This window comes from Rhipicephalus microplus, chromosome X (assembly GCF_043290135.1).
Source record: "Rhipicephalus microplus isolate Deutch F79 chromosome X, USDA_Rmic, whole genome shotgun sequence".
In the NCBI taxonomy this organism is placed as follows: Eukaryota; Metazoa; Arthropoda; class Arachnida; order Ixodida; family Ixodidae; genus Rhipicephalus; species Rhipicephalus microplus.
Window position 1 is genome coordinate 21,799,240 of NC_134710.1, and position 21,788 is coordinate 21,821,027.

Below are 21,788 nucleotides of genomic sequence, written 5' to 3' on the forward strand. Positions count from 1 at the left end.
TTGACATGATTGTGATGGTTAATGTTCTGTGGTGAATGATGTATGGATAATGCAGGTGGTGGAGCGAAATATTGTGATGGAAAATGTATTTTTTTCGCCCATGCATTGCTTTTTTATGCTTGACATGATGGGTATTATTTCAGAATTTGTTCACTGTCCATATGTAATGAAACATTGGGATTTTTAGACGTCTTGTGTAAGATGTTCCTTGATATTTCATGTAAACAATTATTAGAGTTATGCCCCACTCCTGTAACGGCTCAATCGACCAGCAGTACCTGCAAACAAATAAATAAAATAAATAAATATTAAAATTTTGACAACATTTTGACTTTTTACTGATGTGTTGAAATGTTCGTGTTGACAGTGAATATGCTTGTGAATATTGTGTACCTTTATTACGGCTTGCTCAATGCGATGGTGCTTTTTCTACATAGCGATGTTATTTCCGAAAAATCTCAATAAACTGCAGTTTGCATAAATATTAAACGTTATGCATTGATTTCTCAAATTTCCAATGGGGAGGTAATGGATTACCTAAAAACTCCTGTTTAGTTTGTTTCTAGTGCTATCTGAATAAACACGATTCATTTGTAAACTGGGCGTGCATTTTTTTTTACCAGAAAGAACTGCCAACAAATCAACGTCTATGCAATAGCCGTGACCGCAGCATGTTTGACCCCAAAAAACAGCTGATGAAAGCACTCCCGAATAACAGTAGAAGAAACACCCGACTTTCGCACAAGACTGCTGAAACCGAAACCTACATTACTGTGGCGCTATGACGAGGCCGGAAAAGGAACCTTGTGACAGTTTAATGTCGGCCGCTAGGAGTGCTAGCAGTCATGTGGGCTGCATGGTTCAATGAGAGTGGCCACTCTTTACGTTTATTATGTTACTCTATGATTACAGTACCAGGTAGTCTACTATGGGAGTGCTCAAAGCCGTCCAGTCGGCCTCACGAAGTGCCGTTGTCAGATGAAGTGAAGACGTAAATGGGTAAGATACCCTTACATGATTGGTTCATCACCGGTATTTAACTTCTGGATTACATGAAATTACCTTCTTTGTGATGCTGGTTTCACGTGTGAAAAAAATCACCGCACTAATCAATTTTCTTTGAACAATGTTGCACAAATATTTTCCAAAAATCTAGCACTCGTCAGAGACACAATTATTTATATAGGAATATATCTAATTCTCATATAATTTTATTTAGGCGATGTCACCAACTTGCCAAAAACATTATTTTTCAAAAACAACTTTTTCATAGCCTCGACACTATACGCAACGTCATAGCTTACCAACAAGTGCGGGGAGGGGGGGGGGGTAGGAAAAGCTCGTAAGCTACTAAACACTAACAGAAAGTGCTGTAATTTGTCTGTTATGTTTTATTTTTATGCACGTGACGTCAGTTTCTGGCTTCCTGTTTTGCATCAGCCATGGCCGAGCACATACGTCTCTGACGCCGCGAGGTCCGCGCGGTGGGTCGTTTGGCATAATTCCTGTGTTTTCATCGTTTGCATTGCCCGTCTGGCTATAGAGAATCGTGCAGAACACTGTCTTGCTTACTTTGACAAGCTTGTCGGGCCAACGCGGGCCAGATACAGGGGAAAAATAGCTTTATGCGACGGCATGGATGCGTACGAGCCGCGGGTTGGTGCTCAAGACGCTCTCAATACAAGCCTGCCTCCGAAGGTCACCCACGCCTCTATTATAAATTACTCAACACTGTCGACAAATTATGTTTCGCTTGAATAGATGAAAATGTACAAGTCGCTAGACTCTCAATTATTTCACTAGCGGATGGCTACAGTATGCATCACAGCCAAGAAGTTGCCTTCCCAGATTGTCGACGTACTTAGTCAGGTGAGCTCTAGTGCGCTCCGCGTTTCACACAGTGAAACTGCAGCCTGGGGTAGCAGTGCTGGCGGGGGAACACGTTGCTTCCGTGTTGGCCGCGTCCATGGCGTCGCAAGCACTGGGTGAAGCATCTTCGCATGTGTCGCCAGCAGCCGCGCTTGTCGCCGCCCGCAATTTACGGCGCTGAAACCGGGAAGATTTCGACGCCGGCTGTTGCAGACAACCATGGCCCACCAACGTGTCCGCCGCCTAGTCAGCGTTCGTGTCATCGAATAGGTTAGCGGGCCTTCCTGAAAAGCAAAGCGCGCTTTCTGTGTCCAATGCGATGCATCGCCCTTCGAGAAAAATTTACTTCGCACTTCACGATCCGATCCGCGACCATTCACTGAGTGGAAATGTGAGGAGATCCGGAACATAATTTGCCTGTTAAAAAGTGACGCCCGCACAGACGAGTTGTTCACTGTTTTTAGGTCCTCACGATTGATGCGCGCAAGCCATGTCCTCCTTCGCCCCTCGCACAGCTTTTTTGGTCGCATGTGGTGCTTGACTACCTTGGCCACGCAAAACATTGCCACGTCGGGTCCTTGGCATTCTCCCATTTAACCCCTATTTCAACTTTTTCTTATTTCTTTCGGTTGACGGTAGTGCGTTTTCCGCCCCGCCACGGTGGTCCAGTGGCTAAGGTACTAGGCTGCTAACCCGTAGGTCGTGGGATCGAATCCCGGCTGCGGCGGCTGCATTTCCGATGGAGGCGGAAATGTTCTATGCCCGTGTTCTTTGATTTTGGTGCACGCTAAAGAACCCCATGTGGTCGAAATATATGAAGCCCTCCACTACGGCGTCTCTCGTAATCATATGGTGGTTTTAGGACGTTAAACCTTACATATCGTTTTCATCATCATCATCACCATTAATTGTTGATGAGACTTCGTGGGCGCCTAAAGGAGATAAGAACAACGAATGAATGCTTCGGTTTTCTAACGTACTTGCAAGCATCATCCGCTCTTCGGGTTGTAGTCATGTCAGTGAAAAAGAAAAAAGTTAATTTCATCAGCCGATTCTGGCCCCTCTACATTTCTTTCGTTGATTTTCAACTCGGAAACAGGGGTGGTAGTGTGACCACGATGAAGGAGCATGTTTAATCTAGCCCCTAAAACGTCGGAGCGATTGCCGGGAACGTTAATATATGTAGTTTGATAGCGTGTTTACGCGGACCGTAAATATCTTGTGAGTCTGTTGCGATAGCTCCAGAAGACAGCTAGGTTCACCGGTAAACGTGTTAGCGGAAAGGTTTTGTAAAGTTTATCTCGTTTTTTTTTCATTTGATGACGGAAGTCGGGAGTTATTCAAGGTTTTCGTATTTTATGACTAAATTTGCGTTTTTAAGTTGGAAACGCACATGATATGTTCGTTTAATATTGCAAGAAATTTATCGTAACCGTCATGATTGAAACATGATCTTCCGGGGCTTTGTTGTGTATTTGCTTAGTTGAAAACCAACCCTGGAGTCTGTACAAGAGTAGGTAAAGCTAAAGGCCAACTTGAGGAAAGGAAATTCACCAAATAATATTGAAATGATGTTCAGCATGGGGCAGGCATTCCCAAGTATAAAAGCTGGCACCTTGCCGCTTACATTTTCTTACATATGTTTTTTAACACGCGCAGTAACCTTTCAGTCACGTGTGAGCGTTCCCGGTGTGCATATTTCTTTCCTGGTCCTATACTTCTTTGTTTTCACTTTCTAAGTTTGATGCCATCTAGTCACAGTGCCAGGGAAAGTTGGTAAGTGCATATCGTGAAAGTGACGCGCACATATATAGTTTAGTGAATGTATATTATTTCACAGAATACCGGTTATTCTATTTGTAGGTGCTGGGATCGATATCCAGCACCCCCACCACTTCAAACTGGGGGTTGAACAAGAGGGAGTTAACTCAGTAAACGAGAGATTTATTTAGTGCAAAGGCTAACTGGATGCAAGCCTGCGATCACAGCGCATCCCCTTCTTCTTTCTCCACTCGAACTCCATGTCCACTGCCTTTGTTAGACTCTTTAATATTCCAAAACCATACAATTCAAACGTAAACAGCGTCAAAAGACATTGATTGGTAAAGCTTCCTTGAATTTATGAACAGTGCTTGCACCTTTTAGGCAACCTATAGTTGTACTGCTTTTTATTTATGCCGTAGGCGGACTGACGCTAAAAGATAATAAATTTCTTAGCTGATCAGCTGCTTTAGTAAGGGGACAAGTGCAAATCGTAGACAGACCATCGCGGCTAAACGCTGAAGTCTGTGAGAGAATCACGCAGTAATACATCACACCTTGCTGAGTTCCCTTGATCTTACAAGCGCTGGCAGGGTACAAACAAAAAGTTGAAGCGTGAGGTCCGCACGCTCGTCGTGGCGGCTGCTGCGGCGTAGCAACTTTTCCCATAAGCGCTTGCGCACCCGTTGGTGGCGCTAGTGGGCTCGAAAAAGGTCTATTGCATGTTTCCAGTTCCGAAATACGGAGCAGAAAAATGGAGGCTGACAATAAACTCAAGAAGAGGAAGAGGCTAAGGACTGCTATGCATGCGTTGGAACAACAACAACAACACCAACAACAACAACAACAACAACAACAACAAAAGCGCAACTCTGAGAGACAGGGCACAGAAGTCTTCAATAGCAGACATAACCATGCGGTAAGAATACAAAAACAAATCACCTCCATATCCGCAAAGTGAATGATGTTAGATGAGCTTGCTCGGAGGTGCACGGGACGTTTCTTGGCGAGGCCATTACTGTAGGAAGGCTTGTTAACGAGCGAGTGCATGATGTGTACAGTACATAGAAGGCAGCATTGCCGGGCACGTTCTGCGGGGGCACTGCACAGTGTTGGCCACGTCGATCGGTGCGTTAATCACCTGCCCTTTTATGCCATAATGGCCACTGCCGTGAGTCAAACATAGATTAGTATACAAAAATTTAAGAGAAAACACTCCCATATAAGCTCCTGCGAATGATTCTTGTGCAGAAGACGAAGAGAGCACGTCTGTTTTAAATAACCCGTTTTTTAGGCCCCGCCACAGTGGAATAGGGCTAAGGTACTTGGTTGCTTACCTGCAGGTCGCAGGGCTCAGCTGTTCGAATCAGCCGAAAGCCCTGCTGATTCGCACGGCTCGGCTGTTCGCCGCAGATCAAATCTTGGCTGCAGCGGATGCATTTTCGATATTGGTGAAGATGCTGTAGGCCCGTGTGCTCAGATTTGGGTGCACGTCGAAGAACCCCAGGTGGTCTAAATTTCCAAAACTCTCCTCTACGGCGTCTCTCATAATCGTATGTTGGTTTTGAGACGTTAAACCTCACATATAAATCAATCAACCAGTGATTTACAGTTGCGTAACAATGCAAACAACAACATGGGTACTTCCAACACCAAAAGCAGTAAGCTGATATGCAGCGTTTGTGCTTGTGAGGATAAGCGGATATAGTGCCACGTAGACCAAATTCAGTGGACGGCACTTAAGTATAAGATTAATGTTAACCCGACAAACATTAGTGCACCAAGTTCACGATGGTTGTGTCATATGGAATGTTTAGAAAATTAGCCAGCACAATACCACAACTGACATTTCCCCAAAATTACGCCAACACAAGGTATTTTTCAAAAGCAATTTCGAGACATGGTGTGGCTCTGTGGTGGAATACTTAATTGTTTGCCACGCGGAATTCTTGGGTTTGATTCCTGCTGCGACTGTGATAATAATTCTTCACATTCATCGGGCCACTGTTACCAAAGTCAGTTTTTTTGCCACTTTTTTTTCATTTCAATTACTATTGTCTATTTTGGCTGTTACTTGGTAGACATAAACTGTCAATCACCTGTGACTCATGCCCGCATACCGATGCCCGTAGAATACGGTTGCCGCTCATGTCCGGAGCGAAATAGGGAGCTTTAGCTTGTAGGTATACTTCTTTACGTTACCGTGTTACCAGTTTACGTTTACCGTGTTACCGGCACCCGAGTTTTAGCAGCGTTTTGCTACACATACGGGAACCTTTACGTTCGTACGTAAAAGTTTACGTTCGCCGATGATAATGATCGTGAATGCACACATATTCGTTTTCTTTTAAATAAAACTTAACCAGCGCTGCGGCGCAAATATAATAACTTTTAACATGTAAAATTATCAAGTGTCTTGGTGCTATATAATCACCTAACCCATTAAAGTTGGCTGCATGCAGAAGCCTATAAGGAGCCACCGCAAATTCTTTAAGCCTCTCTGGCTAAGCCTCTCTGGTTGAACGGTCAGCGGCTAGCCGCATTCGCAAAGAAGTGGTCGTCAATATGGCAAAGAGTGTGCTCCAAGATCCATTCCTGGCTCAAAATCTACCGTGGAAGTACATCGATGATCTACTGATTATGGATCTGCTACAGCCGCAGCCGTGGAGGAACCTTCACGAGAACGGCGTGTTGGATATCGACGCCAACGATGGAACCACCTGTTATCGTAACTTCAGGTTCCACAAAGGCGATTTGGACGACTTGATCGTTGGCCTGCTCATTCCCGGCGAAGTGATGAGTGCGCAGCGCGTCCGAGTGTCAGATAGCGAGGCTTTGTGTATGACACTGCGGCGCCTCGCTTATCCAAATCGACTTTGTGACCTGGAGACGATATTCAACCGCCACAGCTCCATGATCTCATGTGTGGTGTCCAAAGTAATGTCTCACATCGAATATTACTTTGGACACCTGCTTGCAGATCTCACGGTTCATGGCTGGATGAACCTCCAGAACCAGCAACTGTTTTCACAGGTAAGCATGAAAGTCGATCGATTTTGTGCGAGTATCACTTTTTTTGCGTGCAAAGCAAAGTCGTAACATGTCCAAAAACGGGCAGAATATGCATAGTAGCTGGCGTGAAAGTTGAAACGACAAAATACGCCACGTTTATTTCAATTACTGATTTCGATTTCGTTGCATTGCGAGTCTACTAAATTGGCAATTTTACAGCATAGCAGCAGGACGCTGCAGTAAAAACCTTGGTTCAGGCTGGTTAAATGTATTGAAATGCGTCTGTTCATTCCTCGAAGTTTAAAATGTTCAGTTTGCGTCGCAGCGAGTTTAAAGACATATTCGCACACGCTGAGAGAATACATCTGTACTACAATTTTGAGCTCAGACAAACATGGGCACATTCCAGCGATCACATTACATGTAAATGTGGCAGCTTGTGTTGTTTTTGCAGCCTGTTTATTCTTTTGCAACCCTGTTTCTACTGTGCAAGAAGACAATTGCACACAAAAAAACAACAAACAGGTCAATGAGACCACAAGAATGCGGTGCAATGACCTCTTGTGCGAATTCTTTCACCGAAAATCCTTGATAAAGTTGTTCGAATCCATCCATAACGGTATTCCGTGTGAGCCATGTATGTAATACAAATATTACCAGACCGTTAACACGTGTTTCAAGAACAAGATTGAAAGTAGAGCACCCATTATGTGAGATATTGTCATCAAACAGCTGTGACACTGAGAAAGGAAATATGCTAGCAGACTCATGTGGCAACACACTGAGGCTCATCGAGACGCTGGTCAAGCTGTGCATCTGTGTTGGTTTGTCTCAGCAATAAGTTGGCGAGTTTGATTTCAAGTGAATGCAGTGGAGAAAAAACTTACTCATTTTGAGTCCGAGGGGGAAATTTTTGGCGAATCTGAGTCGGAGCAAGTGCCCAGAGCAAAATATATCTTTCGAGTGAGTCTAAGCGAGCTCCAATACTCTGGCTGGCTTCTCATTCTACGTTTACCTTTATATTTGTTACTAAATTGCTGCTGTGCATAATTTTTATGCTTTAAGTACTCCTAATCGTTGGCCTTCTAATGTGACGCGACGGAATCAGAACGTTATTCATGTCGAGACCAGCCAGACATATTCATCAAACACTCTTACCCCTCACGTAGTAAGTTCGGTCTGCCCCAAGTTAAGGAGGGGATCACGAGAGCACCGAGACGTAAACGGCTAGATAGATAGATAGATAGATAGATAGATAGATAGATAGATAGATAGATAGATAGATAGATAGATAGATAGATAGATAGATAGATAGATAGATAGATAGATAGATAGATAGATAGATAGATAGATAGACAGACAGACAGACAGACAGACAGACAGACAGACAGACAGACAGACAGACAGACAGACAGACAGACAGACAGACAGACAGACAGATAGATAGATAGATAGATAGATAGATAGATAGATAGATAGATAGATAGATAGATAGATTGATAGATAGATAGATAGATAGATAGATAGATAGATAGATAGATAGATAGATAGATAGATAGATAGATAGATAGATAGATAGGAACTCTCAATGTGCCTGCATCCCACAAATAAATGTTTAGCATTTAAAAACCAGTGTATTACAACATAAATCTATAGGGTGATATGGGATTACAATGTGAAAGGCGTGGTCGGTGAAGTGGTGGTGGTGTTAGTACGCCTTGAGCAGTGAGCCGAAGACGCTTTTATTGTGAGAAAGGCAGAGGTAAAGCCGACCAGCTGTCAAGCGGAGCGAGTGCGAGCAGCAACAACACTCTTCCTTAATTCTCTTCTTTCGCTGGTGCTCCTACCCGTGCCATATAATAATGCTACAAATCTCTCACCCCCCAGAAAAGGAGCCACCCCGGCGACCTATGAACCGGTTAGGATGGGTGGGTCGTAGTGCGGTTTCAATCGATCGACATGAACAGTCTCGCGACCGCGACGGCATCGGTCTGTCGATGGTTGAACCGGCTCAACAATATAGTTAACCGGTGAGTACTGACGTAGGACTCGGTAGGGGCCTTCGTACTTCGGCAGTAGCTTCGTGGAAAGACCAGGAGCAGATGAGGGAACGCGAAGCCATACCAACGTGCCAGGCGAAAATGACTGGGGGGGGGGGGGGGGGGGGCTGGTTTTTATCGTGACAGTTCTTCTGGTACGTTTGATCTTGTGCGGTCAAGGAACGTGCGAGTTGCCTGCAATCTTCCGCATAGGTGGCGACTTCGTATACAGTTGTGGATTCAGATGCGTCCGGACGGTACAAGAAAAATGTGTCCATAAATGAGGAAGGCTCGCGCCCGTAGAGGAGAAAGAACGGAGAGAATCCTGTCGTAGACTGAGTGGCGCTATTGTAAGCGTAAGTAACAAAGGGTAGTATGCGGACCAGTTGGTGTAGTCAGCGGACACGTACATAGACAGCATGTCGCCCAGTGTGTGGTTAAACCGTTCGGCCATTCCATTCGTTTGCGGATGGTACGCGCTGCATGGTTGTCTGATGCAGAACGTTGCATTCACGAAAAAGGGCTTGTACGGCTTCGGAAAGACACGTACATCCATGGTCGCTAAGTAGCTCACGAGGCGCGCCATGGCGAAGAACAAGATTGTGAAGGATAAACAAGCCAACTTTACGTGATGTGCCTTCTGGCAGCGCAGCAGTTTCAGCATAGCGTGTCAAGTGATCCATAGCGACAACCACCCAGCGGTTCCCGTCAGGAATGTAGGGATGGGGACCGTACAAGTCAATTCCGATGTGGTCAAAAGGTGGGTATGGGCAAGACAATGGCTGCAGTTTTCCCTTGGCTATGTTCGGTGGGCTTTTTCGGCGTTGACATTTGGAACACGAACGTACATACTGTCGTAAAAATCGGTACATTCTGCACCAATAGTACCGCAGCCGGAGGCGTGCATACGTTTTTATCACACCGGTGGGGCCGCACTGGGGATCCGCGTGAAAGGAGTCGCAAATAGCAGCACGTAGGTGGCGAGGAATCACAAGCAACCACTTGCGGCCGTCGGAAAGGTAGTTGCGGTGGTACAGGAGTCTGTCGCGTATGGCGAAACGTCGAGCTGTACGTCGTAGTGAAATATTGGCGGTACCTTGGGGTGGCTGAGAAAGTACCTTTATCATAGAGACTATCCAAGCGTCTTGGCGCTGCTCGGAGTGCATGTCAGTGAACAAAGGTGTCACAGCATCGAGACTGGAAACAGACGCACTTCCATGTTCATGGTGGAAAGCGGGAAAGAGCATCGGCATCTGAATGTTGGTGGCCCAACCTGTAGATGACAGGGATATCATAGTCTTGGAGACGCAATGCCCAACAAGCCAGACGGGTCTTTTAGTGACGATAACCAGCAGAGGACGTAATGATCAATCACGACCTCAAATGGACGTCCATAGACGTAGGGCCGAAATTTTTTGATTGCCCAAACGATGGCCACACATTCCTTTTCTGTGACGGAATAAATCTCTTCAGCCCTAGTAAGAGGGCGAATGGCATAAGAAACCACGTACTCGTAGAAGCCAGACTTGCGTTGAGCAAGAATAGCGCCAATTAGGCCGACTCCACTAGCGTCGGTGTGGATTTCGGTAGGGGCATCCGGGTCAAAGTGATGGAGGATTGGTGGAGATGTCAGCAAATGACGTAGTTTCGCAAATGCGTCATCGCAAGCGGAAGACCACGCCGAAATTCTTTCACTGTCAGAAAGTAGCCGTGTTAAAGGGGCTATTACGGATGCGAAATTACGGACGAATCGACGAAAGTATGAACATAAGCCGATAAAGCTCCAGATTTTCTTTAATGTCGATGGCTTAGGAAACTGGGCGACGGCACGGAGTTTCGCAGCGTCAGGTAGAACACCATCCTTGCTGTCAACATGCCCTAAGATGGTGAGCTTCCGGGCAGCAAAATGGCACTTTTTCAAATTTAGCTGGAGCCCAGCATGTGTGAGGCATTCCAGGACAATTGCGAGGCGCAGAAGATGGGTATTAAAATCTTTTGAAAAAAATGACGACGTCATTCAGATTGCAAAGACACGTCTGCCATTTTAGGCCTCGAAGTATGTTGTCCATCAGACGCTCAAAGGTGGCAGGGGCGTTGTAAAGACTGATTGGCATCACGTTAAACTCGTACAGGCCGTCCGGAGTTACAAACGCAGTCTTGGCGCGGTCAGATTAATCTATGGGTACTTGCCAGTATCCTGATCGAAGATCCGGCGAGGAAAAGAACTTTGCTCCTTGCAAACAGTCGACAGCGTTGTCAATGCTGGGGAGCGGATAAACATCTTTGCGCGTGATCTTGTTGAGGCGCCTGTAACCAACACAGAACCGGATGCTCCCGTCTTTCTTTTTGAACAGTACCACTGGGGAGGCCCACGAACTGTTGGATGGCTGTATGACGCCACGATTGAGCATATTGGACACTTGATCGTCAATAACTTGGTGTTCAGAGTGAGAGACCCGGTATAGACGCTGACGCAATGGTGCGTGGGCGCCGGTGTCTATACGATGGACAATTGCAGATGTTCGGCCCAAATCGGTTTGCTTGAAGTCGAAAGATGTCCGGCAGCGGTCGAGAAGTGTCAAGAGTTGGGTTCGTTCGAAAAGAAGGTCCGAATAAATCGATGGAAGGAAGGCGTCCAGAGGAGATGTGGTGGACGTAGGAGCGGGAGTAACACTTGCGATCTGAAGGCTTGTTGCGCGATCGAGCAGTTGACAGGTGCAAACACAATAAATGTCCTCAAAACGGCCCATTCATTCGACACTGAATAATCTGGCTGACACTGAAAGGAGATTCGTGGCGTAAATAGTTGCGGAAGTGTTTTCGACCATCAGAAGAGCAAAAGGTACAAGAACGTTTTTTTCGAGACGTGAAGTCTTCAGACGGCGTGAACATGGCGTTTGAAAAAGCAGCATAGTCGCAGGAGATCCGCACAATAACCGAATACATAGGTGGGATATCTGTGTCTGCGGTGACAACACAAAAAATGGAATACTTGTTAGAATCGTCGTCGGCGAGTGATGATAATTCTAGTTGGGCCCGGGCACAATCAGCAATGGCATTATGTGTGGAAAGGAAGTCCCAGCCTAATATCACGTCATGCAAGCAGTATGGAAAAACGATGAATTCGACCACGTACAGAACGTCCCGGATGAGTAGCCGAGCCGTGCACGTCATAGAAGGGTTCACTTGATGTGCGGTTGCCGTACGCAGGAAGAAGCCAGAAAGCGGAATCGTAACTTTCTCTAACGTGCGACACATTGCTTCACCCAATACAAGCACGGCAGCTCCTGTATGGATTAATGCTTGAACGGCAACACCTTCAATAAAAACAGTCATTTCGTTAGTGGGTAGAGAACGAGGCCTTGTAGAGTTCGACGGTGGCGCAGTTCTTGCCTCCGGAACTGCGATGGTCAGTTTTCCGTTTGGGCAGGTGGTGCACGCCGAAGCATCGGTGAAGGCGAAAGTCGACGTGGGGAGGGCGATCGGTGCTGGTTGAAGGCGCGGCGGCTCGGTGGAGGGTATCCGAAGTAGCATCGAGAGGCAGCGTCTGTGGTAGCTCTTTGTGGGCGTAGCCGTAGGTTTCATCAATGGTACTTGGATGAGAGACGCGCCGGCGACAGAACCGCTCAACATGGCCAGGCAAACTACAGTAGTAGCAGATTGGTCTGTTATCCGGTGTGCGCCAAAGATTGCTGGGAAGCGTTGAAGGACGGCGGGAAAGGGGAACATGCGAACCTGCCGGTACCCGTGTTGCGTATAAGGCGTTCGTTTGGTGGGCAGAGTCGACGACGTTTGACGGCGCATGTGCCGGCCTTCGCGCGACGTCAGCGTAAGTCAGGGGAGTGGACACAGGCGGTGGCTCGTACGTTGGCGGGAGTGCCTCGCAGACTTGCTCTTTGATGGTTTGGCGCAGCGACGAGGTCAGCCCGTGAGTATTGCTGGGAAGGAAGGGCGCAAGAGACAACTGGCGAGCCACTTCCTCTCGGATGAACTGTTGGATTTGCGGCGTCAATACCATCTGTTCCGGTGAAATTGCATCAACGGTCAATGGTAACGTGGTCGTCATGTCGAAAGTAGAGCGTCACGTTGAAATGCGCTGTGTTCGGAACTCATCGCAGTTTTGGCATTGCTGAATAACTTCGGCAACTGTTCGCGGGTCTTTCGCCACCAGTATGTGGAAGGCATCATCTTCGATGTCCTTCATAATATGTTTGACCTTGGCTGTTTCGGACATGTCGGGATTGTAGCGACAGCAGAGGCCCACAACGTCCTCGATGTGGGACGTGAAACCCTCTCCAGAAAGCTGGGCGCGATCTCGCAAGCGCTGATCTGCGCGGAGCTTCCGCACTGTTGGTCGGCCAAACACGTCCACGAAGGTGATCTTGAAAGTGGCCCAGTCGGTAACCTCAGCTTCATGGTTGTTAAACCAGACCTCCGCTACTCCTCTCAGGTAAAAGTGGACGCGGCCAAGTTTGTCGTTTTCGTCCCACCTATTATTGATGCTTACTTTTTCGTACGAAGAGAGCCAGTCCTCGACGTCCTGCTCATCAGTACCGCTGAGGATGACTTCGTCTCGCTCTCTCGAGACACCGGGACAGCGGGCAGGTGGGGATGTAGGAAGGGTCTGCTGTGCAACGTCGGTGGACATCGTTGACGGCGAAGGTAGAGTTCGGTTGCGGAATTCCAGGATGGGAAATGTACCCAGCACCTCCACCACTTGTTAGTACGCCTTTATCAGTGAGCCGAAGACACTTTTATTGGGGGAAACGCAGAGGTAAAACCGACCAGCTGTCAAGTGGAGCGAGCGTGAGCAGCAACAACACTCTTCCTTTTCTTTCACCGGTGCTCCTGTCTGTGCCATATATCAATGCTACAGTGGTAGGGATTAGAAGGGGAAGAAGGCACCTAATTTCTGCAGCCGGTAGAGAGCACGGCGCAGTGCCTTCGGTGAAGTCCTGGGGACAACCGTACTAGATCATTCATCATGCCCCTTTCAGCACACATCGTCAGGTTGTTGTGGTGATGCACTATGAGGCAGCGCGACGTGTGACAATTTTTATAACAAATATAAGCGCTTAGATGTCGGCGCATGGTTATGTACTTCTACGAAATGAGTAGCCCCACCCCCTTCTCCCGGAATCTTCCAGCCTTGTGTGCAGCCGTGCAGAGGAAAACAGCTTGAGCTAACAATGAAATCGTGTTGATACGTTTTCCGCGGGATATGTAAAGTGAAACGTATATTGCACAGGCCTACAATGAAGCCGTTTTCGCCACCTCCGTGAAACGCGGACCTCACCAGGCTGACCGCCCGACCTCGACCTCTGCAGTAAATCTCAAACCTTCTTCCCACTCCCTCTGTTCCCTTAAGCAGAGCTCTCTCAGCTGCGTAGCGGCTGTTGCTACAGAAGGGAGTGGAAGGTTGGTTGCTTGGTGTCCGTCTTGTCTCGACGTGGCTGCTGCTCCTGCTTGTCAAGGATGGAGACCACAGCCTTTAGATACATTGCAACAACTCGACTTTATGTACCGGAACCTATGTACATATTTACAAGACACTTTCACCGTTGGAACCATCGCATGTTGTCTCGGCAGAGCCGATAGTGCAGAGCACTCTTTGCTGTGACCAGAACCACCGTGAGGACTCGGGAGCCAGGTTTTAATCCCTCGGTTTCCCCTCCCGATTCTCCTCACGGCCAACCAAAGCACTTCAGTCCGTTTATTGGACTCTCGAAACATTTGTTTCTGTCCTCTCCTCTCGCTCTCCTATTCAAGCACTCGACCGCTCGGTCAGAGAGAGAGAGAGACGAAAGGACCAGCCTGCACACTACGTTCCGCGAACTGTGCGAACGCACACACTGCGCCGTGCTCCCGAGGGATTCGCTCACAGCATTTTGAGCTGGATGGTCGTGCCCTCGCGATCTCCGACGCCAGCGTAGCTGCCACCGACTGGTTTGCCCTCCGCGGTCTCCTGACGCCGTTCAGCTCTCGCATTGTGGTGCCCCGCCCTTGGACTGCTTGGACCGGATCCCCACTTTCCTATCTCCTTCTATTTTCCGTCGCTTGCCTCTCTATTTCTTCATCTATTTCCATCTATTATTTTTATCTCTCCTTCCCCCCACTCCTATAAGGCACTGCGCCATGTCGCCTATAGGCAGACAGAAATTAGGTGCCTTCTTCCTTTTCCTTACGAACCACTAACCGACCGGGTTGCAGAAATTAGGTACCTTTTCTCGTCTTCTAACCACTAGCACTAAAGGTGGCGCCGTTCGGCTGCGGGCCTCCTGCCATTACCGCGAGATGACTACGCTGTCCAGCATGAAAGCCATCCCGCGGACTCTAATCCTGATAGATGGGTGTCTATACACTGTTCTCACGTCACCCGCCGGCAATCGGCTGGCGGGGGACCCCTTAGCTTGTTGTTAAAAGTGGCGACTGACCGCGGTATTCTTGCCAGAACGGGTGCACTTGTGCCGAGATTATCGTCTCCCGAGAATCGGATTTTTGGGAAGCGCACCCTTTTGCAACCAAGAAGACTCGCTCCCCTGGCCTGCGACGCCAGACCTTACACCTGCATTCATGCACTTCACTACCGTACGCAATTAGAATTTGTGCACAAATACACTTATATGCGCTTTTTTGACACCACGAATTTTTTTCCTGAAGGCAGTCAGTGAAATTAAAATAATTACACGTATTATGCAATAATCGTAGCAAAGAAAAAGGTTTGGAAACAAATAAAACATAAATTCTCATATTAATTTATATTTTCTGCATGAAACGTTGCATTCATATACAATACGACTGAAAAATTTTGCTAGTTGGTGTGGTGTATCGCTCGACACACCATCATCATCAATGAACGCAGCAGCCGTGCCTGGCAATGACCGTTTCGCAGGAAAGCCGACACTGTGGCAGCCTGAACGGTTCTGCAACGAGCTGATTGTTGCTTGATATAACTCAATTTGAGCAAGTATACCGAGAAGTAAACGTAAGTTTTCTGTATAAATCAGTGAAAATCCACCTTCGCGGTCCTATTATTGAATTGAAGGCAATAAAGTGATCGCAATAAACGCATGACTGTGCATTATTTCGAAGACATGTTGGCCCACGAAAAAAAGGAAAAAGGAAACATATTACACCAAAAAAGTTATTGTATCAACGAGATTCCACTGCGTGCGAAATATGAGCCCGGAACGTCATGTGTATTGTCGTGGTAGTGTAGCAAGCAGAACAATTATGAAATGATTCTCATTAAGCTCCTACAGCCTCAGCAATTGTCTGACACATTTATGCCATGTATTTTCCGCAAAAGAGAGAGAGAGAAAGAAAACTTAAGACAGCACCACACTAGTGGTGCCCAGCTTGAAGAAACAGCGGAGCTGGGCCACTTTCCTTGTTGCTATTTATCTTTAGAAGCAAAGCAGCTCTTCGACTAGCCTATGTAATGCGGTCCCTCCGTACGAACGCGCCTCTTGCCGTAAGTGTTGGCGCGGTGTCAAGTAGGTCACACCGCTGTTGCGCGTTGACGTGACGCTTCCCTCGCAGAGCACGCAGACGTCACTCTTTCTCACCTGCCGCGTGCTTGCCGTGGTGACCGTAGCTGCCACCTCATCAGTTCACCCAAAACACCCGCCGGGACACTGCCGCTCGCTGCACCGCCGACTCGTCGGTTCACGCGCAATAAACCTGACGCGCCTAATGTACGCGTCGAAACATGTCTGTACGTGTCACAAGACTGACGCCAGCCATCGCTTCAAACGAATCTTCCAGCGCTCACCTCAGCACTCTTCTTAGCGCCGTTCAACCCGTGATGCCACCCGTGCGCAATGCTGCTGCTTTGCATCTTATCAGGGTTCCCTTCAAGAAAATGGTCCAAATGTTTTTAGTTCTTTTGTTCTACTTCTGTGTTTCTTTTCTATTTTCGATGGTTTTTATTCCTTTCTTTCTCTATTTTTCACAGTTACTCCGTCTTTACACCTCTTTCCCTTTCTTTATTTCTTTCTTTAGAGCATACAGTTTAATCTCTTCACTCTTTCTTTTCCTCCCCCTCACCCCCACTTCCCTTTCCCACCACCTAGTTATACTATACTAAACTATGCAATACAAAGGTTATGTTGTATGTATTCTAATAACATGCCTGAATAGGAGAGTGGTTACAGTGGCAGCCTTCGGATCTTTGGTATGCTAGTTCACATCCCAGAGAATTTTTCGGCCAGAACTTTTTCTCTTTATCTTATTATCTCTTCCTCCCTCTCTTTCTCTCGCTCATGCACCAGTGTTATCAGAATTGTGCTCCCGACATATCGGCGTACGTGTTTTGCAAGCGTAGAGAAGGAGAATGAAGAAGTAGAGTGCCGGTTTATAATGATAACACTTTTTCTTCGCAGATGACACACCTATGCTTGGCTTAAACAGCTACACTGTTCATTGGCCTCGACTTTGTGTGTGCAGAAAGAAGCAAGGCTATGCTGGTCACAAAGACTGCCAGATGCTGGGAAAGAGCTGGCCTGAATTACAGGTCCTGTGCATTGGAGGCAGGAACCTCACATTGGCAAGCTTCTGCTGCGTTCGTATGTGTAATATTCCCTTTTATATTCGACAAGTATAAAATAAACAAGTAAAAAAACCACAGTTTTCTTGCGCTAACAAGTGAGATTATTTAACAGGGCTCCATGGACACTTTTTAGCCTCGTGCCACTTTCCTCAGCCGTTTGTTGCCTTTGGTAGGTGTCCACGTGCCCTTATCTGAAATGGCTATATGGTAGAATTACTCGAGGCTCATAACTGAACAGCACGAAGGGCAGAAATTAACGAAAAATGATTAACTATAAATAATCATGGGTGGAGCCTCTCCTGTGTCCGCCTCCCAGCTTCGCTGTTTACACTCTTCCACATAACACTGTGTTAGCTTCGGCTTCAAAATCTTGCTACTCAGTTTCCGTATATTTTGATCAGCTTTTGATAAATTTTACATGCTTTAGGATGACTACCCATAAAGTGAGTTGATGTCTTCAAGAACTTACGACTTCTCTTTTGTACGTCGGAAGAACATCAGCCGCCATACAAGCTACCTCTCTATGGTTTACTGACAGCAACACTAACCTGTTTGTAAGAGTACACGTATACTGTACCTATTTAGCATATTTTGTTTATTGTCTGTATAACCAGTGAGCATTTTGTGAAAACAGTGCCATTGTTATTGTTACTGTAATCTACAAATGAATGATGTGGGTACTAAGGCTAGGATGAGCGGTCCAGGAGATTCACGGATTTTTGCACTATTCGAATAGAAAAGGTTTCCTTATATGCAAGAAAACTGTTACGAAAATTGCTTCGATAGACTAAGGTTACTTCAATAATCATTTCGGTTGTTACAAATGTGAATCAGAGCAAACTTGTGGCGTTTCACAATTTTGTTTTTTTTTCTGTTTTTTGCTGTGTTTATCCATGCCACAGTGAGGTCTTGCATGAATCTGTCATCCTTGGAGATCGACAGGGGACGAGACATCGATGAATCATCAGTCGCTGTACTGGTTCAAGCTGGATTACCGCGAATACAGCACTTGTACTTAACGCACACAGTTATTTCGCCCGGAGCTGTCATAATTATGCATGGTGAATAAAAAAAAATATGACGTCGGTGGCCGAGCTCTAAGATATATAGTTATATATATATTTTGGAGACACTGCTAAATATCTACTGCCTTTCACCTTGGATATACTACAGATGAAGTTGTTAAGCGTCTCGTTTGTTGGTGAAAGTTTCAAACCTACCTAATTTAGTTTTGTGAGGGCGTTCATTCTTGTATATCTTGGTATTCAGTTACTTTCGTTGCCAGCAACTAATGTAATAAACCGACGGCGACCTGTTTTATTCGATCTTTTCTTCGCCTGACATTGCAGATAAACTAAGAATAACAAGAAAAAGACACGCACATAAATGACCCTAGCGCGAACTACTACCAACTGTTTATGGAGTTAAAAGCAACCGTAACGTAGAGGTACGCGGCGCCATATATATATATATATATATATATATATATATATATATATATATATATATATATATATATATATATATATATATATATATATATATATATATATATATATATATATATATATATATATATATATATATATATATATATATATATGACGGCCTTCGTCATTCCCTGACGAAGGCCGTGCCACGGCTGAAACGTTGGCATAAAAGTATTGCTCTTTCGTACGTGTACTCGCTTGTGTTCTTTATACGTACCAGACCCCTTGAACTTCCTGCTGAATATATATATATATATATATAGAAGTTTGTACGAAAGAGGAACAACGAGCACTGAACCGTTTCCTCTTGTCGGAGGGCATCAAATGTGCAGACACGTTCCGCCACAGTGGTCTAACCACTAAGGCACTTGACTACCAACCCGAAGGTCACTGGATCGAATCCCGGCCGCGATGGCTGTATATCGATAGCGGCGAATATGCTTGTGGCCCGTGGGCTTAGATCTATGTGCACGTTAGAGAACCCTAGGTGGTCAAATTTCTGGAACCCTCCACTACGGCGTCTCTCCTAATCAAATGGGGGTTTCGGAGTGTTAAACCCCAGCAACTAACATATTATTATCAGAGGTGCAGACATTCATCGCTGATTATGTTCACAATTAGGGAGAAGCGCACTATCAAGTAAGACTGCGTTTTGGGGGATCAAAAATCCGCAGTTCGCCACAAAAGCGACAGGCGACTCGCCACAAACACCGAGGTTTGCTGTCCAAGAAAATTAATTGTTCCATGACAATGCATGGCCACACACGACCCGTCACCTTATTGAAGCCACCAACAAGATAAAACTTGAGTTAATGGACACCCTCCCAACCACCCAGACTTAGCCTCATGTGACTTTCGCTTGTTTGGGCCACTCAACGTGACTCACGGCTTTGCGTGGTCGCCGATTCGCCTCAGATTTAGACAGTGAAAATTCGGGGCAAAACTGGCTTCACGACTAACCGGAAAACTTTTGATTTGAAAAGAATACGTAAGCACGTCAACCGTTGGGACAAGCGGATTAGGAGGAATATTATGCTGAAAATGATGCTCGTAGTATAACCCTAGCCAACTTCATGTTACCAAACTTTGGAACGAAAAGTGAAAATAATTTCTGACATGCCCTTAAGAGAATGTTTTCTTTTCCCTCCATTTTGATGTCCTGCCACTACAACACTTTCTAATCGTTAATCACGTGCAGCAACTTTTCCACTCGCACCCTTGAAATGAGTATTTCATGTGGCGCTTGACGGAAGAATGCGCACCTGCGACCACACGTGGTGTAAGGCGCATGCGCACAGTAATAATGGTAACTTAAACGCGTAGCAAGCATCAGCAATGCGTCTTTAGGTGGTATAGGGAGAGCCATTCTGTTTCATAAAGGCTTGCCAGTACTGCACGTACATCTTCAGTGGACACATGAATGCCGCCTTCACCAGAGGTATCTTCAGCATTTAAGGGGCTTTTTTTTCATCCGCAAACATATATTACTCATACTATCAGAATCATCCGAAGCCTTGCATACTCGCGGTATTCTGTAAATAAATGCCCGCACATTTACACAACATACATTGTGTTTCACGGCGCCACCCCAGAGAACCAATAATAACAATAATAACAACTGCTGGGGCTCCATTTTATACCCAATGTGACTGATGCACGTGGGGTAATCCTGATTAATTTTGACCACTGTTATTCCTGCAACGCGTAGCTACAAATCTAAATGCACGTGTGTTGCTGCATCTCAACACCACTGGGATGCAGCCGCCGATGCCGGGAAGCGAGCTCACGTCCTCGACGAAATCGACAAAGCTTCACGTAAAATGCAGACACCACGAAGGTATTCTGTCCGATTTTCACTTTGTTCTATCTTCATCAATACTGCTATAGCACTCTCCAGAATTTTTTCCAGGTTGTTTCCCGAGGCTGAAAGGAATTTATCTCGTTCTGCACAGACGAGACTTCGCTTCGGCATCCGAATTCGGCAGTTTCGTGGCCGGATTTGGGGCATGTATTATTCTAAAATACTTCAACATCTTCTTTATGAATTGTTTCAGAAAATGTAATTAGAGCGCAAGCACACACACACACAAACACACACATGACACGTATGTGTTTGTGTATGTGCCCTCAAATTTTTTTCGATAAGGATCCACCAACTAGCCAAACAACAAGTTTTTTTATTAATTGTCTCCCGGTATAGTGGAACATAGTGGTAACCAATTTCATATATGAAAATCTCAACATAATCCATGATTTGATATACTGGAATTTCGCAATCAGAGAACTCTAAATCACTTGATTTTGAAGCCATACCGAAGACGTGATGGTATAAAACTTTGTTTGAAAGCCCCGTTTGTCGCTTCTTTAGGAACTGATCTACCAAGCCAATGACGAATTGAAGTATTAACTTATATTCACAGCCAAACGGTCACACGGACGCCGTGGTATCTGTGGTAATACTGCTTCCCAAGAAATAGCTTAACTGAGTAGCAGGTGAATAGCCGGTAGCAGGTGAATCAACCGGCTTATTTTCGTTGCAACGTTACAGCAAACAAATCTAATTCCGTTTAAGTATTGCCAGAATTCTCAGTCAGCTACAACAAGAAGTCAATGACTTTGGCTGTTACAGAACTGGCGAATTCCTGGTCTTTTTATTCTATAGGTGGCAACATTTTCTCCATCTTTTCAAATTTTTTCTATACGCTTTGTGTTCCGGTGACTCCACCGTTTATATCAAGGCTCAGATGTATGTAATAGCAAGCGTTCTTTTTCTCTCTTATTCTTTCCAGGTGTTGCGGCAAAGAGAGACATTCAACACGTTCGTCAGACTGAGCTTCACCGACGATCGAAGCGATCTTACGAGAAAATAGAATAAACGGAACTATGCGGATGTCGTTGAACTACATACATTTCCACTATGTAGGCTCTTTAGTCGCGCGCAACACACGCGATGATGCGTACGTTGTGTAGGTCACGTTTTTTTATGGGTACCAACCAGTTTTTTGCCAAAGAACACCATACGTATATCGTAAAAATGAGTGGGCACTGGTACATGAACCGCGCTAT

At 45.9% G+C, this 21,788-nt stretch overlaps 1 protein-coding gene across 4 annotated transcripts; it reads left to right on the forward strand.

Moving 5' to 3' along the window:
• The first annotated feature begins 4,557 nt into the window (after nt 1-4,557).
• On the forward strand, nt 4,558-21,612 carry LOC142777476 (uncharacterized). 4 transcript variants are annotated; one of them, XR_012888124.1, is made up of 3 exons: nt 4,558-6,663; nt 17,130-17,254; nt 21,512-21,612. XR_012888124.1 is itself a non-coding variant. In XM_075881946.1 (2 exons), the coding sequence occupies exons 1-2, from the start codon at nt 6,196-6,198 to the stop codon at nt 17,187-17,189; spliced, it is 528 nt and encodes a 175-aa protein (XP_075738061.1). In that variant the 5' UTR covers nt 4,558-6,195; the 3' UTR covers nt 17,190-17,496. The 4 variants fall into 4 exon arrangements, 1 of the variants encoding a protein (XP_075738061.1); XR_012888122.1 differs by having other exon boundaries at nt 17,130-17,248; XR_012888123.1 differs by lacking the exon at nt 21,512-21,612 and adding an exon at nt 18,135-18,317 and having other exon boundaries at nt 17,130-17,248.
• The last annotated feature ends 176 nt before the right edge of the window (nt 21,613-21,788 follow it).